The sequence below is a fragment of the Perissodus microlepis genome, chromosome 18 (assembly GCF_051167445.1).
Source record: "Perissodus microlepis isolate ML-2025 ecotype Zambia chromosome 18, ASM5116744v1, whole genome shotgun sequence".
Taxonomy (NCBI): domain Eukaryota; kingdom Metazoa; phylum Chordata; class Actinopteri; order Cichliformes; family Cichlidae; genus Perissodus; species Perissodus microlepis.
In genome coordinates this window covers 26,733,979-26,757,356 of record NC_140478.1, presented here as the reverse complement: position 1 = coordinate 26,757,356, position 23,378 = coordinate 26,733,979, and the positions used below count along the sequence as shown (strand labels likewise).

The 23,378-nt window shown below is 38.8% G+C and overlaps 2 protein-coding genes across 3 annotated transcripts in view; both read left to right on the top strand.

Annotated features, from left to right (window-relative positions):
* Positions 1 to 1,798: 1,798 nt before the first annotated feature.
* On the top strand, positions 1,799 to 11,643 carry LOC146368041 (uncharacterized). Of its 2 annotated transcripts, none has more exons than XM_084911990.1 (6): positions 1,799 to 1,889; positions 3,082 to 3,139; positions 6,599 to 6,830; positions 7,271 to 7,412; positions 8,177 to 8,267; positions 10,387 to 11,643. In XM_084911990.1, exons 2-6 carry the CDS (start codon positions 3,082 to 3,084, stop codon positions 10,665 to 10,667), a joined length of 804 nt encoding a protein of 267 aa, XP_084768116.1. In that variant the 5' UTR covers positions 1,799 to 1,889; the 3' UTR covers positions 10,668 to 11,643. The 2 variants fall into 2 exon arrangements, with proteins under 2 accessions (XP_084768116.1, XP_084768115.1); XM_084911989.1 differs by lacking the exon at positions 1,799 to 1,889 and adding an exon at positions 2,437 to 2,609.
* Positions 11,644 to 12,946: 1,303 nt separating this feature from the next.
* The window catches only part of lig1 (ligase I, DNA, ATP-dependent), a 66,974-nt gene continuing 56,542 nt past the window's right edge, over positions 12,947 to 23,378 (top strand). The window contains exons 1-4 of the mRNA XM_084911959.1: positions 12,947 to 13,147; positions 13,725 to 13,787; positions 16,830 to 16,989; positions 22,412 to 22,577. Coding sequence (XP_084768085.1) covers positions 13,131 to 13,147; positions 13,725 to 13,787; positions 16,830 to 16,989; positions 22,412 to 22,577 — 406 coding nt within the window. The 5' untranslated portion in view covers positions 12,947 to 13,130. The remainder of the gene's footprint in view (positions 13,148 to 13,724; positions 13,788 to 16,829; positions 16,990 to 22,411; positions 22,578 to 23,378) is intronic.

Here is a 23,378-nt window from a genome sequence, read left to right as displayed (position 1 = left end):
TTAGGAAATACAATTTTTCCAATACTTCATTAGAATAATTACCTGATTCAGAAACAAGTAGAAATCTTCTATACTTAGCTACTGCTGTACACTAGCATAAATTGTGTATTAGCATAAAAAAAAGCTATCCTAGTTCTATACATTTGTAACTGCGAAGTTGCTAGGCAACAAGCTGATAATAGCGTTTGGTTAAAATGTAATTCTGTACATACGTGTCCTGTCAACATAAAACTTGTCATTTTTTTTTATACAGATTTGCGGGTTTACCCTTAGGCTTACCTATGAGCAGATCTACACTGCTTTCAACTGTTTCCAGTTATAGCTTCATAGCTATAACTTCATATTTAACAAACACACGTGAAAACAGAACTGATATTTCAAGATTTACCGATCTGTCAAAATGTTGTCCTCAATGATGCGTAAACACAAGCACGGAAGAAGTTATAAAAAGCATGTAATTTTTCTTTTTGAAGTTAAAAGAAAGGGAACAAAAATTGAATTAATATTAAAAATAAGTCAAAATGACTTATCATCTGTACCTTACATCTTTGCTTTAAAGGTTTTGCGACTTCCAAGCACAGTGTTTCACTTGCTTGGTAAAAAAAAAAAAAAGTTTTGTTCTGTAAAATTATTTGAATTCTTCCAATTATAAAAGTTATTTGAAATGGATGTATTGTTATTAAAAAAATTGAAGTAAAAAAAACTGATTAGAATTATCAAAGTATTTAGAATTTACGGTAATACATCTTCTGAACCATTTTAAGTAGTTTGATTTATTTGTCTAGTGTTGCATGCTGTAGGAATACCCCCTCACCTTCACAGAAGTGCGATAAGTGCTCGAGGCCTGTGGGACCAATAGCAGGACATTAGCTTGAGCAAAATGTGTCACCGCTACCTCCACCTCTACACCGGCCTCCTGTGCCTGTGTGGCAGAGTATTGAACAGCCTGTTGACCTTGGCCAAAGTCACTCCTGTCAAGTGAAAAGCGGCTCTCGTTGACTAAAGTGTGGCTCCGGTATTGAGTTCATCACCTATTTGATTCAGCGAGGAAATAAAACCTTCTGTCACCTTCAGTCTGCTCAATCATATCTCTCTCCTCAGCTCACGTTAATATGCTCCAGTCATGACACAGAAGAAAAGTACCTTCACCTATTTCCTAATACCTTATTTTCTCGTGCTTTTTAGTTCCGACCCACTCTCACATATAATCATCTAAGCACTGTGAGAAGCTGTTGACCTCGACTCATCTGTGCTTACAAGATGTAAGTCATATAAGGCATAAATCATAAGTAAACCATATAAGGGTGATAAAAAAGACAATGCAAAAAGTGATGTTTTAAAATTACAAATTTTATATAAAGCTCTTAAAATGAAAACTTTGCAATATATATATATATACATATACCTTGGAGATTTGAATGATTTCTTTTTGTGGAATTTAAAGGTGCACTTAACGGCTCTGGCAAATTATAACAATCATTTGCCCCTATTTGTTTTTACACAAATTAACATGTTGATATATTTAAAAAATAACTGTTAGATGATTATCTATCAGCAGCTAATCAAAGTTGCATTTCTAACTCATTAATGAGTGATGGTTTCACGTTTTGGGAGGGTTTTCTTCATTCATCATCAGTGTAATCAACATCTTTTTGTCATGCCCCAGTCTTCCTAATTCTGGGGCTGGGGGAAGGAGGGAGTAATGTTGTAGGAGGGAAGGGGGAGGTGGGAGTGTGTGTCTGTGTGCGGTTAGGGGGTGAGATGAGATAGAGGGTTTAAGATTCGGTCCATCCATCCTTCAGTCCTCCCAGATTGGAAGTGGGCCGGCAGACAAACTGATCATTGTTACTCATCTTAACGAAGAGTTTTCCACTTTGGCTCCAATCAAGGTAACAGGACCAATTGCATTATGATTACACTTGCACGGGAGCTTCTGAATTAGGCTGCTCTTTGTAAACAAAATTATTTTGAATGATTAGTTAAATTTTGACCTTAAATTCACCTACTTAAAAAAAAAAACCCTGTGAAAATGTTGTGCTTCTCTGGAATAATGATTTCAACTAGTTACCATTAGATTTATGGTGGAGTTAGAGTTGCATTTTTAGGCACTTGGTGCTCTTATGGAGTAAAAAATTGTAGTTAACCACCAAAACAACCAATAAAAAAGGGGGAAATTTAAATATGAGAGCCAAAGTCTGCATAAAATTGCACAGAAAGCTAAACTAAATTAACTCTAATTCATCTGCAGTCCTCTTTTGATCCCATGTTTTAGTTTGTTTTTCAATTTTGAAGCGGAACAACTTGGAGCTTGTTTTTGTCTAATCGTCGGCCTTAACAAGTGAAACGACTTTGGCTCGTCTCCCGCGGTTTCCTGATAATGTCCCTGTGACCCTGCAGTGATCATGTGTGAGAGTAGTGCTGCATGGGAGAAGGAAATAAAATAAGAGCTGAAGGCAGACATCGGTTTTTTTTTTTGTTGCTCCAAGATAAGAGGATATTACAGCCGATGGAAGAGGGCTTATAGCAGAGGAGGCATCATTCAGTTGGCGAAAGAGGGTTATGTGAAGTACTTCTTGAAGAGATGAGTTTTCAGCCTTGCAGGGAAGATGGTGGGTGTCTCTGCTGCTGCGAATCGCCTGGGAAGGTCATTGTGTCTGTGGGCGGACGATGTGTGTGTGTGTGTGTTTATAGGATGAAATTATAGAAAAATATAGAGTATTAAACAACGTCTGCAGGTAAAAATGGTGCTTTCACACATTTAAGCCACTGTAAAACCAGCTATTGAGTCAAATTCAATTCCAGGCACATTATAAACTGTCAGGGCATACATACACATTATATTCATTTACTTATATTGATCTAATATACAATCGGGAGATTGGCTTTGCCATCGATTTAATTTGTGGGTGATGGTGAAAGAATAAGTTGCTGCAATCAGCTGCATTTGTGCTTTGTTGTGATGGCTAATTTCACACCAGATGAGAGGTAATTTTTTTTATAAGATATTTTCTTCTCGTTTCTCACCCACCTTCAGTCCAGTGAAGACACTGACGAGTTTTATCTGTTTGTATTTTGTGACAGATGCAGTGCAGCTGCAGCTCCTCGGTCGGTCACCTTTCCTCACCTTATTGGAGCAGAAGTAAGACCGTGTGTGTCGGTGTGCGTTCATCTCAGTTATTTACATATGTGTGGGTAGATATTTGTGTGGGATAGCGTTCATATTTATGTAAGAGTTATTATGTATTCATTCGGTGCAGATCTTATTCGGATGCGTGATAAAAATAGATAAAACTGCGAGAAACAAAGGAATGATATGTCATCATGTCAGCGCCAGCAAGTCGTGCAGTCTTGATGCCGTCTTGACCAATCAGCAACTGATACAAGCTGCTCCATTTTGACCTGCAATATTAATATTTAGTCTGTACTTAAGTTAAAACTGAAGCTATAATGTCCACGAGGTATGGCATACCAGCGTGAACATCTGTCAGTTTTATTTCCGAAGCAAAACTGTTTTTCCACCATCAGTTTACTTACTCTGGGATCTTTTAGGACATTATTCTAGTTAAGCAGAGAAGCTGATTTTGATACCAGTAAACATTCTTTTCAAGGAAGATTAAGAACAAGACAGTGGAGCCAAGAGGGAGTCTGACTAGTTGACTAGAAGTAAATAAAGTGAAGAAGATACTAGCCATGGATATCAGGCTCGTGTTCCCTCATTGCCATGCGAATTGCCATACACCCTGGAATACTCACAAGAGGACAGAGAGATGGTCTGTGACCTCATCTCCAGTGATGGGCAAATTATATCCCTCATTACCAGACTCTGCTTCCACTACAGAAAGCTTTTCAATAGTATTGAGGAGATCCTCAAAATATTCTTTCCTCTGCCTGACTACCTCCTGCTGTATACAGTGTGAACAGGAAACTGCTTCCTCCTCCTGAGTCACCTGACAGTTTCCCAGAATTGCATCAAGGCTGACTGAAAGTCTTTCTCCATGGTTTCACCAAAATCTTCCCACATGCAAGTTTTTGGCTACTGCCAGAGCTGCACTGGTTGGTCAGTACCTGTCAACTGCCTCCTGAGTCCCAAAGGCTAATCATGCTCAGTAGGACTTCTTCTTCAGCTTGACGGCTCTCTCTTCATCTCCAATGTCCAACATCTGGTTCTGGGATTACTCCCTAGCCAAGCACTTTGAGGCCACAACTCCAAACAGCCACCTCAACAATGGAGGTGCAGAACATGATCCATTTGGACTCCTCAGAGTCCCTCAGATTGCTACTGACACTCTGCCAAATGTGGAACATCTATTAACCTTCTGGTGTACCTGAACCTATATGTATAGGTTCAGTAAGCCTGTTCAGCATTCTCCCCCACTATTTGATTCAACTCACTGCAAGCTGGGGTTCAGTTCACAACTCTGCTGTTCTTCACCCAAGTGTCCAAAACCTGAAACCACAGATCTAAAATTATGATTGGCCTACAGTCCTCATGCCACCTGCAAAGAACACCCTTAACCTCAGCCATGATGCTTATTATAGACAAGCTGAGGTTAAGCGAAGAAGTCCAACAATCCTCAAGATACTGAACTGATAACCAAGCATACCCAACACTGCTCGCTGCCTCTCAACAGGAGCAACTCTAGAGTAGTATGGAGTCCAGCCCCTCTACAGGTTCCAAAGCCCAGGCTGTGCATTGAGGCAAGACCGACTATATCTAGCTGGCATTTCTTGGCCTCAAGCACTAGCTCCATCCCCACCAGAGAGGTGACGCATCAGAGCTGTTATTTTAGAGTTTATTTGCTCAGTTAAATTAAAATATGTTACAACTTAATCATCTAGTAATCCATTTTCTAACTCCCCCCCAAAAAACTTGGTCTTAACTTTTAACACTTCAGTTTTTACCAGCTTATAAACTATATTACGTATTATCAGTTACGAACATATTTGGTAAATGGGACATTTTTATCAGCCAACAAGTTAGACACAGCAATTCATGCATCCTTCCACTTTCTTAACTGCTTATCAAGTTCAGGGTCATGGAGCCTTTCCCAGCTGCCAGAGGATGATAGGCAGTTTACACCATGGACAGGCTGCCAGTCTATCACAGGGCTAACACAGACAGACACACAACCATCTATGCTTTAATGTATTCACGTCACCTTATTAATTTTGTTGAAGTTTACAGTCTTGCCTCAAATAGCAAAGCTTCAGACAGATCCAAGGACAATCTATTTCCTTGTGGAAGAATTTACAGATAACCAGCTTGCAGTAAGAAACCTCTGTAACAGATGAGCATATTTCTGAACCCAAAATAATGAGCTGAGCTTGAATAAGCTTGAAATTATTTTCTCATAGTCGCAGAGTTATTAGTTTGTGCTCACAGAACAACAAAGCTTCACGACCACCAAAACAAATGATGAGAAATATTCATTGTTTGTGTCTGTGTTTTTTTTTTATGACATGTCTGGATGAAACAGAGATTCAGTTAAACTCCTCTACGACCAAAATCTCATTTGCAAAAATCCGTACAATCAGTGTGGAATAAAGAAAAAGAAACCAAAGCCTATTGGAGTCACGATCTGATATGGTGATAATAAGATGTTATATTAGGAGCTTCTTTTCATGATGTGCAGCAATTTTTGTTTCAGCAAAAAAAACCAACAACTTCCTCACAGCAAACTTCATATATGCTTGTTTTACTCTGACAGAGAGGTGATTTATGGCGAATTAGCGTATTAGCATGTAATGTAACGTATGCAGTGGCGTTTTTATTCTGTTACATTAATAGCAGTTTTGAGCTTGTCACAAAGCTTAAAAGAAAAAAAATCCCCAATCTGAACAAAACATGAGACACATTACCTTCTAAATATGAATCAAATAACAAATATTCATAATTAATCATTCCAATAATTACGTCTTCTGTCTTTTTCAAGGTTTTAGTACAAGAAACAGCCACACTCACTGAATCTAACTGGATAAAGTCCACTTACCAGTAATATGTTATTATGATAGTGTATTTAGCATTAAACTTGCAGTCTTTGTAATGGCCAACAGGGGCGACGTGTGTGGTTGAAAAAATACATTCGATTGTATTCAGTCGGTAGAAAAACAAAAAATAAAAACCTTTTTTACTTGATTTATAAAAACACATTCCTGGTGAGTTTATGGTCTCAAGTGCTGGTTAAAGTTTTATTTAATAAAATCTCATGTCAGTTTATTTTTTTCTAATTATGGTCCCATATGGAGGAAGAACCCTAGCGTGATTTAAGAGTATGCATGCCCGGTGATCGCGTCCATGTCTTAGTTCAGAAAAACATCTGACTAAAAAATAAAATCATAATGGTCAATTAAATGCTCAGCTCGTCCCATCATTTATATACAGTTTACAGCTCATGTTTGCTTACTTGCACAGCTACCGTGTCAACTTCAGGCTTCTCATCTAACTTTAACCAATAATGCAAGATATTAACCCAGCAAATCAAAGTGTGATTTGTGGCTTCCTGAGAAAAATGAATGAGCAACCTCATGGGGACTCAAACGCACACCACTGAATTTTAGATTGCTGACTTTCCTTATTGTTTCCTAATTGCTTCTCCAGCAGTGCTGTTTCCTGACTGGGCCTACAAACCCACGTGGTCGCCCGGCTCCCGACAGATCCAGCTTTGGCACTTCCTCCTCGAGCTACTGGGCCGAGGCGAGGGCGGGGCCATCGGCTGGGGAGGGGAGTGGGGCGAGTTTGTCATTAGGGACCCTGAGATGTTGGCCAGGCTGTGGGGCGAGAGGAAGGGCAAACCACACATGAACTACGACAAGCTCAGCCGGGCCCTCAGGTGGGTAAATTAGCATCAACATATTCTGAAAACTTAAGACTTAAAATGAATTTAAGACAAATAATGTTATAATATACATATTTTCTCATTTAATTTGATTTAGACTTTCCTGAAATTTATTTAAGTTTATTTGAATTTTCCCTGTAATGAAAAAAAAGACTGAAATAAAAAAAAAGTTATACAAACAGACTATAAATATACGTACGTATGTATTTAACTGTGAATATGAGTAATCCTTTCTCTCCGTGCAGCTTCCTCCTCAGGCTCCTCGCCAACACATGTTGTCAAATTAAATTTTCAAATCTAAAATGCCCACAGATGCAAATCATGCCACCTGGAAAGCAACAAAGAAATCTAAAGTGCCCTACAGGAACAGCAAAGCGTACCTTAGACACACACTTCAGAGTGTAGTCTTGACAGAGAAAACATTTTACTTCCAGATACTACTACAACAAACGCATCCTGCACAAGACCAAAGGGAAACGATTCACCTACAAGTTCAACTTCAGTAAACTCATCCTCGTCAACTATCCGGGATACCCACCGCCAGCACCACCAGCACCACCAGCACCGAGCCATCAGGTCATTCATCACGTCTTCACTTCAGCTTAAAGGACTTTGTTGTGTGGAAAACTGGCTTCTGGGTTATTTTACACTTTATATAACACTATAAATACAGTGGAGTGGAATGGAACCTGTCATTTGGCCAGTTTTCCAAAAAATGAGTCCTTTAGGAAGAGTTTCATTCCTCAGCACTTTGAAAGAAAATAATTACCTTATTTGATATATAAAAAATGAACCAGCTCTAATAGAAACAATTGCCTCAACTTTATCATTTAATATGAGTTTGGCTGACTTGAATAAAGTAGAAGGGAGTCAGTGTGTTAAAGTTATATCATGTTCATGGGCAGCGCAAGGGCTTAGGTTACCTGCTAGCCTTTAAAAAAAGCACCAGACCTTGTTTAATTATTTGATAAATTTTGTAGGAGTGGGGATTAGTAGGGAGGCGCTTTGTCTACTGAGGTAGAAAAGCGCTGCATGAGCAGAGTCTATTTAAAAAAAGTCCTGTTTTGGAATTAAACTCTTAATGTCATATATTCTAATTAAGTTTTTCAGATTTGTGTGCAAAATATCAGGAACACCATACTTCAATTAAGTTGATTAATGTCTTCATCATCTGAAGTCCCTTTTTCCTTTCAGCTCCAGGAGCTTTGATCCTCCGTATATTAAAAATAAATTAATCTTCACCTGGTGTTCTTGATGTTTTGTGCACTCTCTGTCTGTCTGCACTCTTTGCATTTCAACCATCCTTCCATCTCATTCTTCATATACCTCCATCCCTCCAGCTCGTCCAGAGCGGCTCTCTTCTATTCCCTCATCTCGCTGCTGACAGTGGCCTTCCTCTCTGTGGAAGAGCAGGGTCAGTGATGGACAGAGGTAAGGCACGAGGTCTACAGAGTCCAGCTAACACCGATGAAGACATAAAAAGCTGCCTTTCACTGCTCCCTTGCCACAAGGGGTCATTACAGCGGGTAGCTCTGCATGGTTGATATGGCAGTTTTTACACCGGATGCCCTTACTAATACAATCCCAAAGGGAATTTGTGTCGCTGGCTGAAATTTAACCAGCAACTTTTCACTCGCAAAGCAAATGTGTCAACCTAATAATATACCACTGGAGGCACCAAGTGATTACAGACACATAATAAGAGAAATCTGGCTCTCAAAGAGTCCCAAATTGCATTACTTTGAAAAGTCTTTAATCATCTTTTATTTAGACCTTAGTGGTAACCTTGGATCATGGCGTGGGCGTTAAAGAGGCTGTTTTTGAATGGTTTCAATCATATTTAACAGGCAGGCTGGGTGTTTTTATTTATTTATCTATCATCACCTTCCCTCACAGGTGGGATCCCTCAAGGGTCCACCCCCAGTCCAGTACTTATTTCACTCTGTATGCTGCTGTTAGGATCAATTTTCAAAAAATATGGAACTTAATTTCACAGCTGTGCAGATGATTCCCAAACTTATCTGCTCCTTGAAATGTAAACCACAACCCCCTTGAAGGTCTTCTTGGACCTCTTTGATGATATAACACTGTGGATGACACTGAACTTTTTTAACCTGTATGAGCTGAAAATAAAAAGTGGTACTTTTTGGAGCCTCTAATCTTCACGCCTTCCTTAACAGTCATCTTGACCTTTTTAAAACAGCCTTTTGCAAAGAAACAAATAAATGTTATTGTGTGAGCTCGTTTCTTTTTCTCTTTCACTGACTTTGAGAAAATAATTTATGGCTTCATTTTGTTTAGTCTTTATTCGTGCATCACCCTGTCTCCAAAACACTGTAGCTTGACTCCTGAAAGGCACACATTTGCTAGGCGAACGTGCAAACTAATGCTCTGTGGAGCTACTAATGAGACGTGTAAAATTCATCAACTCTCTGCTGTCCCAATAACTGTATCACTTCTCTTATTAACATCAGTACAAAAGCTGTGCACTGGGAGCTTCGTAGCATATCATGTGCAGGAAGGCCAGTACTTTTGTCCACATAATGTAATTCAGTTGACTCAGGACTACTTCTACCTCTGGATTAATACACATTTGATGTTCTTGTTCTTATATATTTCTAACTATTTTGTAATTATTCTTTCCTCTAGTGCAGGAGAAGGATGGTGTGTTTAATGGTAAAATTGTATGTGATTCAATGAAGTCTAATAAAGGCTTTCGAGACCCAGACACACTCATCGAAAGGATCAGTTGATTGCTACTATAGGTTTCATGGACTTTACTGAGAATTCTCCACTTGGTTGTAATTAAGAAAGCTGTAATTGTAGTTTTAGCTGGACTGACATTACCTTGCCTTTCCACTGTCTTCATATTCACTCACTTTCACAGTACACAACTCACTATTCAATGCCTGTAAACTGCAGATTTTTAAACTCCTTCAGCTGCATTTAGTTCAATTTCCAATGAGACGTCATTTTGATGGCTTGCCTCTTCTGTAATTTAATGTATTTCAAGGTGAAACAGGGTGACGTGATGGAAAATAATGCAAGGAAGGAGTTCGATCCTGACCTTGAAGACTTTTCCTCCAGAGTGAATAAATTCATTCAGCTTGAACACGCATGAAAGAAAGTAAATGCTAAAAAATGCTCTGTACTTTGCACCTTGGAAGTTTTAATACTGCATGTTTCCTGGAAGATTGAGTTTATGTGGGAAGGATGTTAATTTAATGTTCATTTACATGCCCCCCCCCCACACCTCAAAAATCCAGAAACTTACGGTCTTACTGTAATGTCAGTTTAAAACAAAAATAGCTCATAATTTGACATTTTTAATGAAGATTTAGATTTAAGATTGCTGTTCTTCTTTGTGTTTGATCTATTATAGACTTAAAATATTCACTTTAAACAGTTAGTTTAAATACTTAGAATGGCTTTAAAGCCCGTTCAATGCATCAGAGTAGTGGTATTAATAAATCACTATGTGTTTGAGCTCTGCATGTGTCTCAGGGGTTACTTTTCTGATTGATTTGACTCTCACTCTGATTCCTGACAGCGGCTCAGCCTCTGCCTCACCCCTTCCTGCTCCCGTGCTGCCTTCCTGAACCGCTCCCCGTGCCTCGGGCTCTCCACGGCCCTTTCCCCGTCATCTCCACCCCTGCACGGCCAGGAGTCAACCTGAGGGAGCTGGGGGAATTGAGCCTGAACGCTCGCTGGCTGCACAAGAGCCCCGCAGGGTGGGATGTGAACCATTACGTCAGTCGGAGCCTGTATGAGGGAGTGAAGCAGACTCAACTTCAAGATGAGGAGAAGGCAGCAGGGAGACGGTTAGAGTGACAAAGAGAAAACAAGCTACAACAGATGGACTGCTTTCCCTCCTCAAATCTCTCAAACACAAGCTTTTTTGTGTGTTGTTTGAGCTTGTTGTACAATAGTTTATTATTCACTACCTGTGGTTTAAAATGCACAGACTTTGTGGGCTATTTATTTAGTTGGACCATGTTGTCTTCTTCTTCATTTTTTTTTTTTTTTTTTGCATAGAAATATTTATGAATCCTGCTTTTCTTCTGTCAGCACTTCACGCCACAGTAGGGGAAATGCACTTGTAAACAATTAACTACATGACACTTGTGTTTGGGTAAATAAAGCAGTGCACTCAGCTTGCATTATTTAGCTGTTTGTCTAGCATTTCACCAGCCCCCTGCTCCAGGCTTCATGAAAATAATACGAGCTCCATAAATGATGCATTCAAACAGGCCCAGGGAAAATCCTCTTGAAACGGGGGCTTTCGTGTAGTCTTTACAGTGTCATTTCCAGGAGCCGGTGTTGTTGCAGTTACCACCCCGACACAACAGGGGGCAGTAGCGTCCTTGACAACTCATGAACCTTTCACTACACCCCATTTTCCCGGGAGAGCGTCTAAGCGGAGAGGTGTAAAACAGCAGAGGTGCCACTCTGATCAGTAAAGATAGTACGCGTTATATTTGATCTACTATTTATTTTTCCTGATATTAAGTTGTAGATTTTTTTAGGGGGTGTTGTTAATATTGCTCTAAAGCAACATTATGGAGCCTTCAGAGGAATCTACATTTGAAGCATTTTGTCACTTTTTGCTTATATTTTGTTGCATTTAAGTTATGGTTTTGTTTTTCAAGATATATTAATTTGTTTATTATATGTGTTATTTTTTTTCTTGGAGCCTTCACTTGTACTTCTTTATGTTAAAGGATGGGTATGGTGCTATTACTGATCTGGCCTGCTTGGCATAAAACTGCTGGATGGGATGTTCCCTTTCTAGAGCTCGCAATGACAATAAAAAGAAGCTTAGACACACTCAGGCCATTTTTGTTCTCTTTTAGCCCCTTAACCTTTAAAACTCTTCTTAACTGTAATTTTAAGATGCTGTTTTGTCTATTATTTGACTTTCAGTGGGAAGCATTTGACAAATGGCACATTCTCTGAGTACTGCCTTTGCTTGGCGCGTCTTGTAGTTGGAGATTACGACACACTCGATGGGCTTGTCCAGCGTGAATGAACTCATTTTTTATATATCTCAAATATCACATCACTTTTTGAGCTACACTTCATGTAAAACTCAAAAATGACAAAGAAAATGACTGACAAAAATTGGGGAAAGCTGTTTGACATTCACTTTCCACCACTTTCTCCCAGTTTTATGTGTATTTCTTTTACTTGTGGTAGTCCACTTGTAACTTTGTGGTTAATGTGGTGACACATTAACCATCTGGCCCTTCAATAAAAGCCAAACTTTACTTTTGAATATTACGGATAGTAATAAGTTGAGAAATATTTTCTGAATATCTGCAGAAATGAGATTAAAAAGGCTGTGCAGATCCCCATACAGAGGGATCATACTATCTTTAAAGAGGGGTCGACACCCCTGGTTTGGAATGACTGTAGGTTTTCAAACCTTTTTTACCCAAGATCCACCAAAGGTCGAGGCAAAATGTCAAGGCTCATATTCATGTCACTAAAAAAATAGCCTCTATCTCTGCTGGTTCTGCTGTCAGATCAAGCCCCCTTTACTCTGCGTTGCTCCACCAGTTTATATAACTGGCATTAACCTCCTTATCAGACTGACCCTGTTTCCCACATGCCTTTTTAGCTTGCTTGGCACCATTTTGGCAGTGTAAATTGCAGACTTTAAAAGTATTTTAGCTTTTCAAAATGTTCTCCTCCTCATTATGAGTCATGGCCTCTGATGTGTACTTCCTGGGAAGACTGAAAAACACCAGGAATTAAATTCAGGTACCATTTAATACAGATTGCATCGGGAAACACGCAGCCCTTGCAAGAGAAGTCTGACAAAAAATTTAAAGTACTATTTTTTATATACCTGCATGAACATAGCAAACCATTAGCTTTGTTATATTTTACTCATCTTGTCCATTCCATAGTGAGTTGTATACTATCTTAACAGTAGTGTAGAAGCTTTGACCAAGCACAGTCACATCTTATTAGTAGCAACAGAGTAGTTTTATTCAATACATTTTGTGTAGCTACAGTAAAAATATATTTTTCTTTCGGGTAAACCAAGTACGTGAGTGCGCATGCGTACAGAGCGGAAACCGCTCGCTTTGGGCTCCCGTAGCGAGTCATCTTCTCCTCTGACAATCTTTGGCTGAGATACAACTTTTGGCGCCGAATATTCCAAGTTATTATTTTGCCCCTCTGCAGCGCGGGAGTTGGTGTCTTCGTGTGTGTGAATGTCGGAGTTTTGTTGCGATTTAAACGTTTGTTTTAACCGGGTATCAGGTGAAGGAAGAGTTTAAAGACAACATGCAGCGGAGCATCGCGTAAGTGCAAGCCAAAGTTTGCAGTTAGCTTACTGGAAATTAGCGCTAGCTTGACGATGCTTGTGTCTGTGCACTAGAAGAGTTAGCTGTGTAATAAGTGGTGATCAGGCGGGCGGGCGGGGGGGGTTAAGTGTGACTTAGAGGGGGTTACACTAAAAAAACAAACAAAAAACATGTCTGTTTCGGTGTTAATCGGACTACCTGTAAGCTAGCTTTAGCATGCTTTTATCTGCATCACCTGTTTGGAAAATAGGGTAGTTTTATCTCCAGCACAGACACAGACAATATTATAGCTATATAAGTATACATGATCTTTAAAGGCAGGTTATTTTCCTACCTTATAGAGATCTTTTAAAGCGGCTGTGATCAGTGAAGCCACATTGCTCTAACACTAGATAGCAAAGATGGTAATCTGTGATTCAGCAAGTTTCTAATTAACAGGCAAACCTTTTTCTGTATTATTGTAAAAGTGCGGTCTTATTACCGATTTTTTATTACACTTTAATGCACTAAATACAGACACGTGTTGGTATAAACATGTATCAAGCCCGTGAATGCTTGTGTGGTCTTTTTACAGATCCTTCTTTCAGCCCAAGAGCAAGGACATTCAGAAGAAAGCTGCAGAGGAGCCTGTGAAAAAGTGAGTTAAGACTTATCTAGAGTCTGCTGCCTGGAATCACTGTTTTAGCTTTGACACTGGGGTGTTTTAAATCTCTCAGAGCAATTGAATTAATCTAGACACAAATTATAGTTTGACTCCACATGTAAGCATGCCTGGTCTGTATATAGTTCAGGCAAAGAGTAGGTGTTACCTTATTTAACTAAAGCCTGAAACCTGGAAACAAAAGAGTTAAAAATCATGGTCCTGGTGTCAGCTTTGATGTATATGTATGAAAATCCTGCACCTGTTTGTTTTCTTTAAGCTTTTAACATGCTCGTGCTACTTCTGTGAGGATAGATCAGTTTAAAACCTCAGGTTTACCTTACATAGTAATTGCTTGGCCCAAAAAGTCCCATCTTATTCAAAGAATGAAGATTCAGACTTTGCATAACGTGATCACGGTGCAGTGTCAGTTAAAACTTCTGCATTGGCGGCTGCTGCTGTAAAACCTCGACTGTTTAAGCATTATACATTTTTGTTAAACCTTCAGAAAAACCCTTTTGTATGTCTTTTTTAATTAGACTTTTGTTGAATTAGTTTTACTGTTGTTATTTACACCGTTTTCTCTTTGTTTCTCATCTTAATTCAAGCCACAGCTGAGTGTCTTTGATTTTTAATAGAGGTGCAAATGCACACCTATGTCTGGCACTTGTACTGGGAAAAGGACTGCAGAGCAAAAGTAATAACTGTTAGGTTTTTTTTATTAATAGTTATTGTCTCAGATGTCTTGTTTTCATAATAGTTACATAGCCTGAACTTAGAAGAGTTAGCTTTTGTTTTAGTGGAGTTTAATGTACTCATTCGTAACATAGTCACTGCGTCATGGCCAATTTTGAACCCTTAAAACTTTTAATTGGGCTGCAAATTTCCTTATACTTGGACAAACAGGGCTATTTTAAGGAATAAACCACATAATAAAACTGTCATATTATCAGAAGGATGGAGATTTTTACTGCCTATAATACAGTTAAAATACCTGCATTTGTATTCAGGCAGAAGCATAAAGCGAGGTGGCTGATACGGCGCATACTGATACCATTTTCAAACATATTTTTGTGTTGAAAGCCCACCCACGCGTGGCGTATGTGCAGTTATCTTCGCTGCTGAGTGAAACTTTGTGTCCAGTAGTTCCTATCAAAAGATGAAGAGACGAGAACTTCAGTTTCTCATCTCCGAGCTGCTTTGGTGATAAAATGTTCATTATCTCTAGACTCTTTAATCTTTTAAGTACGTCTTAAAACTCACTTTAATTGACTTTCCTTTCTGTAATGATCGCCTCATCATTGCTTTGACCTCTTTTTACGAGTCTTACTTTGATTTTATAGGTTTTCTTTTTTATGATAGATTTTACTGTTGACTTGATCCTTTAAAAATGCCTAATATCGCACCTTGTGGGTCAACATTACCACGTGAATTAACCTTAAAGGGTTCTTTTATGCTTTTCCTTGTTTTCTGTCATTAATATACTGTTAAAATTGTGGCTGTTTATATCAAATACAATTAGAGTTTTGAATAATAAAGTCAGCGTTCATGTAAGTAGTTCCTGTGAACCGGGTCTTTAAGCCTTCTGTTTGTGATGGGCAATCAAGTCTCCTAAAGGTGGCCTTTTTAAATATTGCGAGTTTAAAACAGTTTAAAACTTAACAAGTTTAAATGAATTTGTCAATATTATATGAAGAAACAATGGCTTTATGTCCTAAATATCTACAGAGAGAAGATATTTTAGCTCAAGTTGAACAAGGGCTGCACTGTACTTTTATCTAATACTCTGTAAAGGGTTGTGTATTCAGTGTATCTTTAGCAGTCAGGCAGGTTATTAGCGCTTGTTTTTTAGCATAGCAAAAGACCAAGTCTGTTGAGGAAATTAGTGTAGCTTAAAAAAGAAGTATCACAGTTTCACATATCTGTAAACAATACACAAGTTAGCAAAAAATACTGCCCCCTGGTGGTCACAGCTTTAGTTAAACTTTGCAGAAGCTCATTGCAAAGTGTACCTTTAAAAATAAATAAATAAATGTAAAAGGAGTGGGAGACCTGAAACAGCTTGTTTCAGACAGATGATGAGCTCCAAGGTCCAGGTGAAGCTAAATAAACAGGGTTGAGTGTAACCAATGACCCAATTGGTGCTATACTGCCCCCCCCCCCCCCAAAAAAAAAGAGAAAAAAAAAGGAAGATATATAGACATGCTGGCCTGTTTGGGTCAGTGATGGCATGTCCAGCGTTCAGCTGTAAAGCACACTGACTAAAATAAACCCTGAATGACGAATACTTATTTTTCTTTGTTTGTTTTTTTCAGTGTTTTCACATTAAAATGTAAATAAAAGTCCTTCATCAAACAAGCTGTTTGCACAGCTTCTCTCGCACAGCTGGTCCCCTCTCTCTTGGAAGCAGTTATTCCAGCAGCAGAGTCTTTATTAATTTTAAAGTTTTAAGTGCTGATTATTTTATGCATATAGATTATCTCTAACTATAATAAATAAAGTCTCTTTCTGTTTGTTTGTTTGTGAATTCTTTCTACACAAGCAGTAGTTAAGTATCCAGACTTCGTACACAGATGCATCTTAGGACCCTAAAGGTTTCCATCTATATCATATCGTGTGTTGTCATCGTGATGTCTGGCAACCACCCACCAAAAATGCTTAATTTATCTATAACACTTTATAAAAGCATCATTTTAATTCTGTGATGGTGACATCTGATTTATCACAATACATATTATACCATGATGCTATGCAGGTTGCCTGGCAACCACCTAACAGTGGATTACAGTGACAGTAGAGCGGGGCATGCACCGTTTAATATAAAATTTATTTTGATTAAAAAAAACGGCCGTGTTAATGTAGATTCATTATTTATAAATAATAGGCTATATAATATGTTGACCTGTGAATCATGCAAAGCTACTCAAGTAAAAGCACAGAATAAAAAGTATTGAGATGGAAATAAGCCCAATAGGTCCCCTTTAATGCTTTATTTAAAATTTGTGATATCTGTTGTGTGTTTCTGTGGTTTATCTCCAGGCCTGTCAAGAGTCCACTGAAGGTGCAGAACGGTGTTCAGGAAGCAGAGTCGCCCATCAAGAAGGTTGTGAAACGCTGCCGTCAAATCCTGGACAGCGATGATGACGAGGCGCCAGTCGTTAAAGAACAAGACAGAGAAGCTCCTGGTAAAACAGAAAAGGTAAAAGCGACATGTGGTTTTATAAGTGGGACGTCAGAGTTCATTTAATCTGTTACATTCAACACATCAGCTGCAATTTGTGAGTGACGTTTTCACCAATAAAAGACTGACAGATTGATGGGATGTCATGGTGCTAAAGAAAAAAGCAGGCATGCTTTGTAGAAACACTAAACAGTGTGTTACCCATCAAATGCTGAACGAGTGTAATGAAGACTCTCAGTGCTCCTGTAGGCATATCAGTGCCTATTGTTGGTTTGGTTATGGGGAAAAACAATGCTACACAAAAGCCTAGTAATTGTATGGTGAATCACAATGTTGAATACATTTGTCAATAAGCCATGTAATGAAAAGACCTGATTATCAGCTTTGGCTGTCTTTCAGCCACCTGTTGTTTGATAAACACTTCTCTTAACCAGCCTGTTTATTTTGTTTGTTGTATGTCAGCAATTATTCACTATTTGTTGATTGAGGGAAGTGATTATGATGATACATGCTGTTTGTCAGGCTGCCCTCACCTCACATCCCTTTCATATGAGTGTAATTATTAATTTTTTGTGACAAGGTACTAATATATCCACTCTTGCACTCTTGGCAGTGGAGTAGCTCCCCCGCAGATAAATGCAGGGCAGCGACTAAAGATCACTTTCATCAGTAATTAATAATCCGATTTGTTATTAGTCTATAAAATGGTAAATGAAGTGTCAAAATACCTTAAGTAATCTTGTGATGCCAAATTGTTTGTTTGCTTGATAATAACTTGGTACATAATACATTTTCTGCACTGTGCAGTTTGGTATTGAACTACTTATTATTAGGGTACATGAACATTAGAAATAGCCTGCAATGTTGGAGAAACAGCAGGTTTTCTCAGGAAACCCTTCATGTGAACGCAACCTTTCCTTCTTAATTTGTAGTGATATGGTTTTATTTGAATCCAGATGTTTAACATCATTAGTTTGCTAGATTTTAATGTAGTTTTTGCTGTTCCAGCTCTTGATGGTCGATGCTTAATAATGATCCGGTTTGCCTTTCTACAGCTACCCCTTGCTGTGGCAGAAGCTGGCTGTTTGTGTTGCTCTTGGCTTTCTGTTTTGACTTCTTCTCTCTTTCCAACTATTATTATATTTTTTTATGTTGTTGAGGCCAGTTGGTGGGAGATGTGACCAATTCAGTGAGCTGCTGGTGTCTTTATAAAGAAGGGAACCTTCAGCTGGGGAAGGGGATCAAAATAGTTTAACAAATGATTTTTATTTTAATGTGATTGTTATGTGAAATTAAACACTGTTATTCACGTGTTTATGACTTTTTAACTGTTCAGACTGGTTAATGTTCAATATTGATCAGGTTTGCTTTTATCTGTTTGTATTGATTTCTTTGCTAACTTTCCAACTCCTTTTTAAGACTTCTATTTTTGAGTTTTTGTTCTGAGGGAAGTTGGTGGGAGACCAATTCAGTCAGTCCATCTCCAGACTTAAAAATTCCCTCCTCCGTGATGTAAACTAGTTTTAAAGCATATCTCCAGTACCGTTGTTACTTATAATGATTAGACAGTATTTATTCATTTAATTATTCATTTTTTTTGCTGTTCTCAAAGGAATTGATGTTCAGTATTGATCAGGTTTGCTTTTATCTCTTGCTCTTAGCTTTCGTTTTCACCATCTGTGCTATAATTATATTTATTAAACATATCTCTCCTTTGAATGTAATACAGAACATTTCCATAAAATAAGGAGTGGAAAATTTGAATCTCAACAGAAATCTCCATGTATTTCATTAACTTCAGTAACTATAGTATTTGCCTTTCTCTTATCTTTAATGGCAGCAGCACTTAAGCCAAAAAAACTGATTACCTCAGCCTCGCTATCATAATTTCACAAGGAACTTGTCAAGTCAAGAGTGGTGCGTTGACAAAAAAATGCACAGAAAACGTCATGCATAAAGGGCCATCTGAGGCAATAGAAAGTCAAGTGACTGGACCTGCAAAGTAAATGGGACTCTGAAGTTAAACCATTAGCATTGAGACTAAAGGATAATACTATTGAAGCCAACAGGATGAGGAGGAGTTCAAATGAGAGCTGTAAATACATTTCTCTCACTTTTCTCCAACCTCTCTTTGTTCCTTTGCGCTATATCAAAGTGAAACTGAACCATACAGCTACAGCTGCCCTCAAATAGCATCAGTAAGCTTGTTCTCTATTTTTGATTGTCAGTGTTGTGAGGAGAATCCCAGCTGATGGGTGTTTTGTGACAGCATGAAGCAAATTTTTCACTGAAGTTTTTCATCTATTTAAATTGCTGCAAACTCTGATTTCCTCTGTCAGCTTTACCTGGTATCTATTCACCCTGGTTCACCTCATTTCATAGAGTTTGTTTGAATGTAATGTGCCCTATATAGATGAAGGTATTAGGTAGAGCAGGGCGATATGACCAAAAATATTTATCACGATATACATTTGAAAATTTGCGATAACGACATAACTGACGATATAATTGACACTAGACAAAATACTTTGCAACTCCACAACTTTATTAGTGCAAAAAACCCCATCAATGTATTTTCACTTGAACAAGCAGCTGTTTTTTATGTGCATTAAAGTTATATAAAAATGTAACAGTGCAAATTCCTTGCTGACAGTTTAACCATTGGCATTTCCAGTGGAAATTGGCCGCCATATCCTCAGCATAACCATGTATAATATCCACACAACATAAAAAGAGGTTATACACACACAATACGGTAATATTATGTTGAAGCACAGTACGTATCACTCCGCGAGGCTCCTGACTACGGTAGCCGTAATGCTCCGACAATCCATCAAGCAGTGCGGGTTCGTAGCTTAGCAAAGTCGTACTAAAACATTTGACAGATTTTTGCCGTGTACATAAAATCGTTTCGAGGTCAGTAAACACAACCAGAACTCATACATAAGGCACACGGGATTATAAGGGGCACTGTCAACTTTCAGAAAAGTCAACTTAATCAATAAACTTTCCTGTTACTGCCATAGATTCATCAGTACTTTTTTTTTTTGGGGGGGGGGGGGGGGTGTCGATCTTTCACTGTGTTTGTTGGTCTTTCTTTCTTAACCTACCCCAACCATTTCACCTTGTTTCCCCTTACAAGATGTGATTTAGAGACCCTTCCATCCTCTGAGACTATTGCTAGACGGCCTTCTCTTGACAGGACTGTTGCTGGAGGGAGTCTTGTGTTCTTTATTTAGCTAATTCTGTTATCTGTGACTTTGCTTCTCTGTTTCTCAGAGAACAAAGCCTCTCGTATTGATCTTCTCTCAGTGCGCTCACTTTTCCTCGGCCTCATCGTGCTTTGGATTCAGCTGATCCAGTTTCCACAGCGGTCCATGCTGCCCTCTTGCAAACCTTCACTCTAGTCTTGATTTGGAGCCCTTAGAGCAGGGCTCTAGAGTGCGACCAATTTGGTCGCAAATGCGACCAAATTTTTCAGTGGTGCGACTAAAAAAAAATATTTGGTTGCACCTGTGCGACCAACTGTTCGGGTAGCAAAAAAAAAAAAAAAAAAAATCTGCAACCTTCCCTGTGGTCAACAAAAGACACATTATGCCCCTATCGTGGACTAAACCAATCAGAGATAGTAAGGGGCGGGACCTCTCTGATTGGCCGTGGTCCAGTTGAAAGCGCAGGTGGAAGTGGGAGGTGAGTAGCTTGAATAAAGCGATATCAATTCATTAAATCCTGAATCGACTTTTAAATATAACTGTGTTTTGCCAGAAACGCCAGAATTCTCAGATTAAAGCTCACAAAACCATTTCAACAACAACCAAACAGTAAATGAGAGCAGGTACACGGATTCCACACAAAGACGTAAACACAGAACGGACCGACGCATCAGAATCAACTTTGTCTTTCTCCGCTTTCTCACCCGACGACCCGTAGACGGACACGCGCTTCACATTTGATCAATGTCGTCATGAATTTTGCTGTTTTGCTTCCACGACTATTAAAATCACACTTCATGCACAGCTAGCTCTCTCTCTATCTCTCTCTGTACTTCAAGAACAGTTTCCCGTCTCCAATCTCTGTTTTCTGTATTATTCATTCGCTTATTACCCACCAGTCTACCGTTGTTTACAGCGCTGTCGGCTGCTGTCTTTTTCTTTTCTTTTTCTTTTTTTCACTTAAATGACCTCGGACAAGAAAGCCTATTTTTTCTGTTGTTCAATACTGAAGAAATTTAAACTTTATATGCAGAACATTGTAGAATATTTTTAAGGTTATCTGCTATAAAAAGCCAGACCAGGAAAATCTCCTTCATGTTTTTCTGTTTTATTCTCAGTTACTTTCACACAAAGGCATCTGCTGTGATGTTCACAATTCTGATGAAGTCAGTACTGATAAATGACCAGAATTATAATATTTCTGACTGTCTGAGGCTAAGTTGAATCGAATCGGGACTTTGAAAACCAGAATCAAATGGATTATAGAAATCAGTGATGATACCCAGCCCTAGTGAGCAGCCTAGGCACGACAGAAGTGGATGTAGCTGTAATAGGAAAAGAACTATTGATAACTTTTCTGTTAAGTTAAGGCCTGATCCTTCTGAAATTCATAGCCAGTGCTCTGACACGGTGTCATCAATCTTTGAAAGCTGAAAAAGCACAGTGTATCCAGAAAAACACATTATATTATATAAATTATTATAAAATTTGTGTGCGCCTAACTTCTGTGCTGGTCCGCCTAACTTTTTAAAGTTAGGCGTACCGGTACGCCCATGGCAAAAAGTTAGTCTAGAGCCCTGCCTTAGAGCCTGTCTTGGATCAGAATAACCATTTTTACTTCTAAAACTTCTAATTCTCAAGCCATGCCTCCCATTATCACAGTGGTGTTTAAACCCCTTTTAGAGATTCACTTCTTACTATAAGTCTTGTGGCTTCTAAACATGTTGGCTTCATGTCTAAATGAGCACCTGTGTTAATTTTTATGAGCTACTAGGTCAAAATATTCTCCATCATAAAGATTTACAAAAGTCCTAATATGTGTCCTAAAAAATCTTGAAGGATTTAAGGATACTTTTAAAGCATAGGTTATTGGTTGCCAAAACGTAGTTCAAAAATTAGAAACTGCATGTCTTCATCAAATTACTTTATTTCACATTCAATAAACAATTTCAGCAATAAAAACTAAATAATACACAGTACTCGTATTCCTCAGCAGAACAGGCCACATTTTGGATGAGCCACACAAACAAGCCACAGCGATCCAAATGATATTGTTGCAGACAGCTGGACAATTGTTGCTGTCACTTCCTTTTCATTTTCAGTAATATCTGTGGATGATGGCGGCCATGCAAACAAACCATGATCTGCAGTCATTTTGCCTGTTCAAGCTGTTGTTCATGCCGCCTCTTGTCATAATGCTTACCATCACTCGTGCTTGTGTCTTTCAGAAGGATGATGCGTTTAAAGCCGTTCCCACCCCCCTGTCTCCACCATCGGCCCCAGCCACGCCTGTAACCCCGACCACCCCTGCCACTCCAGCCACCTCTGCTTCACCGGGGACCCCCAGCACTCCCAATTCCGTCTCCCCCACTGGGATCGTCAAACGCAAGACTGGTCAGCATCTGAACAGATTTTTATTAACTTTGTCTTAATTAAGCTGTTTCAGAATTGTGCTTTTCAGCTCGTTTTCCAAACTTGCACCATTTTGAACTTTGACACCAGCAGAGGATTAATAGCTTTCCTGCCTCGAGCTGTTTTATTTGATTACTTGTTAGCAGGCGCCTAATGGCTCCAAATACTCATTATTTCACAATGAGGGAGAAAACAGGAAATTTATCTCGAACTGAATGCATAAGAAGTTTGTTCACCAGAAGCGGCGAAGTTCATTTTTCACCCTTTTCTTTCATTTGTCTTTCCACACTCTGGACTGCCTTAGATTGACAACCACAAGACTAGACCGTGATTGCGCTATCATTAATCATCATCTGCTGCACCATCAGTACACCCTCCTGGAGCCTATATCATTATTTTTCTGCACGTCTTTGCACTGTGATAATAATATTATTACTGCTATATTGTCTTAGCAGTGCATCGTTTGTGCTGACTGGGAGTTAATCGAACCAGCAGAGCATGTCGTCCTATTATCGCAGCTGATTGTCAGTGTTTATTTGGGTGCTTTCTTGGGTTTGCAAGCTTTAGAAACTTTGTTTTTTTTTTAAAAAAACAGCATAAACATATGTAGCGATCATTATTTTATAGCCGCAGTTGGTACACAGCAGCTTGAATGTTTCACATCTGCAAGATAAAACTGAAAGAGAGCTGCTGTTTCTTGTTTGTAAATTCTTAATCAGATGATGTGTGCAAATATCTGCATTTAAAATGAAACAGAATGGCCTAGTTATTTTTATTTTTATT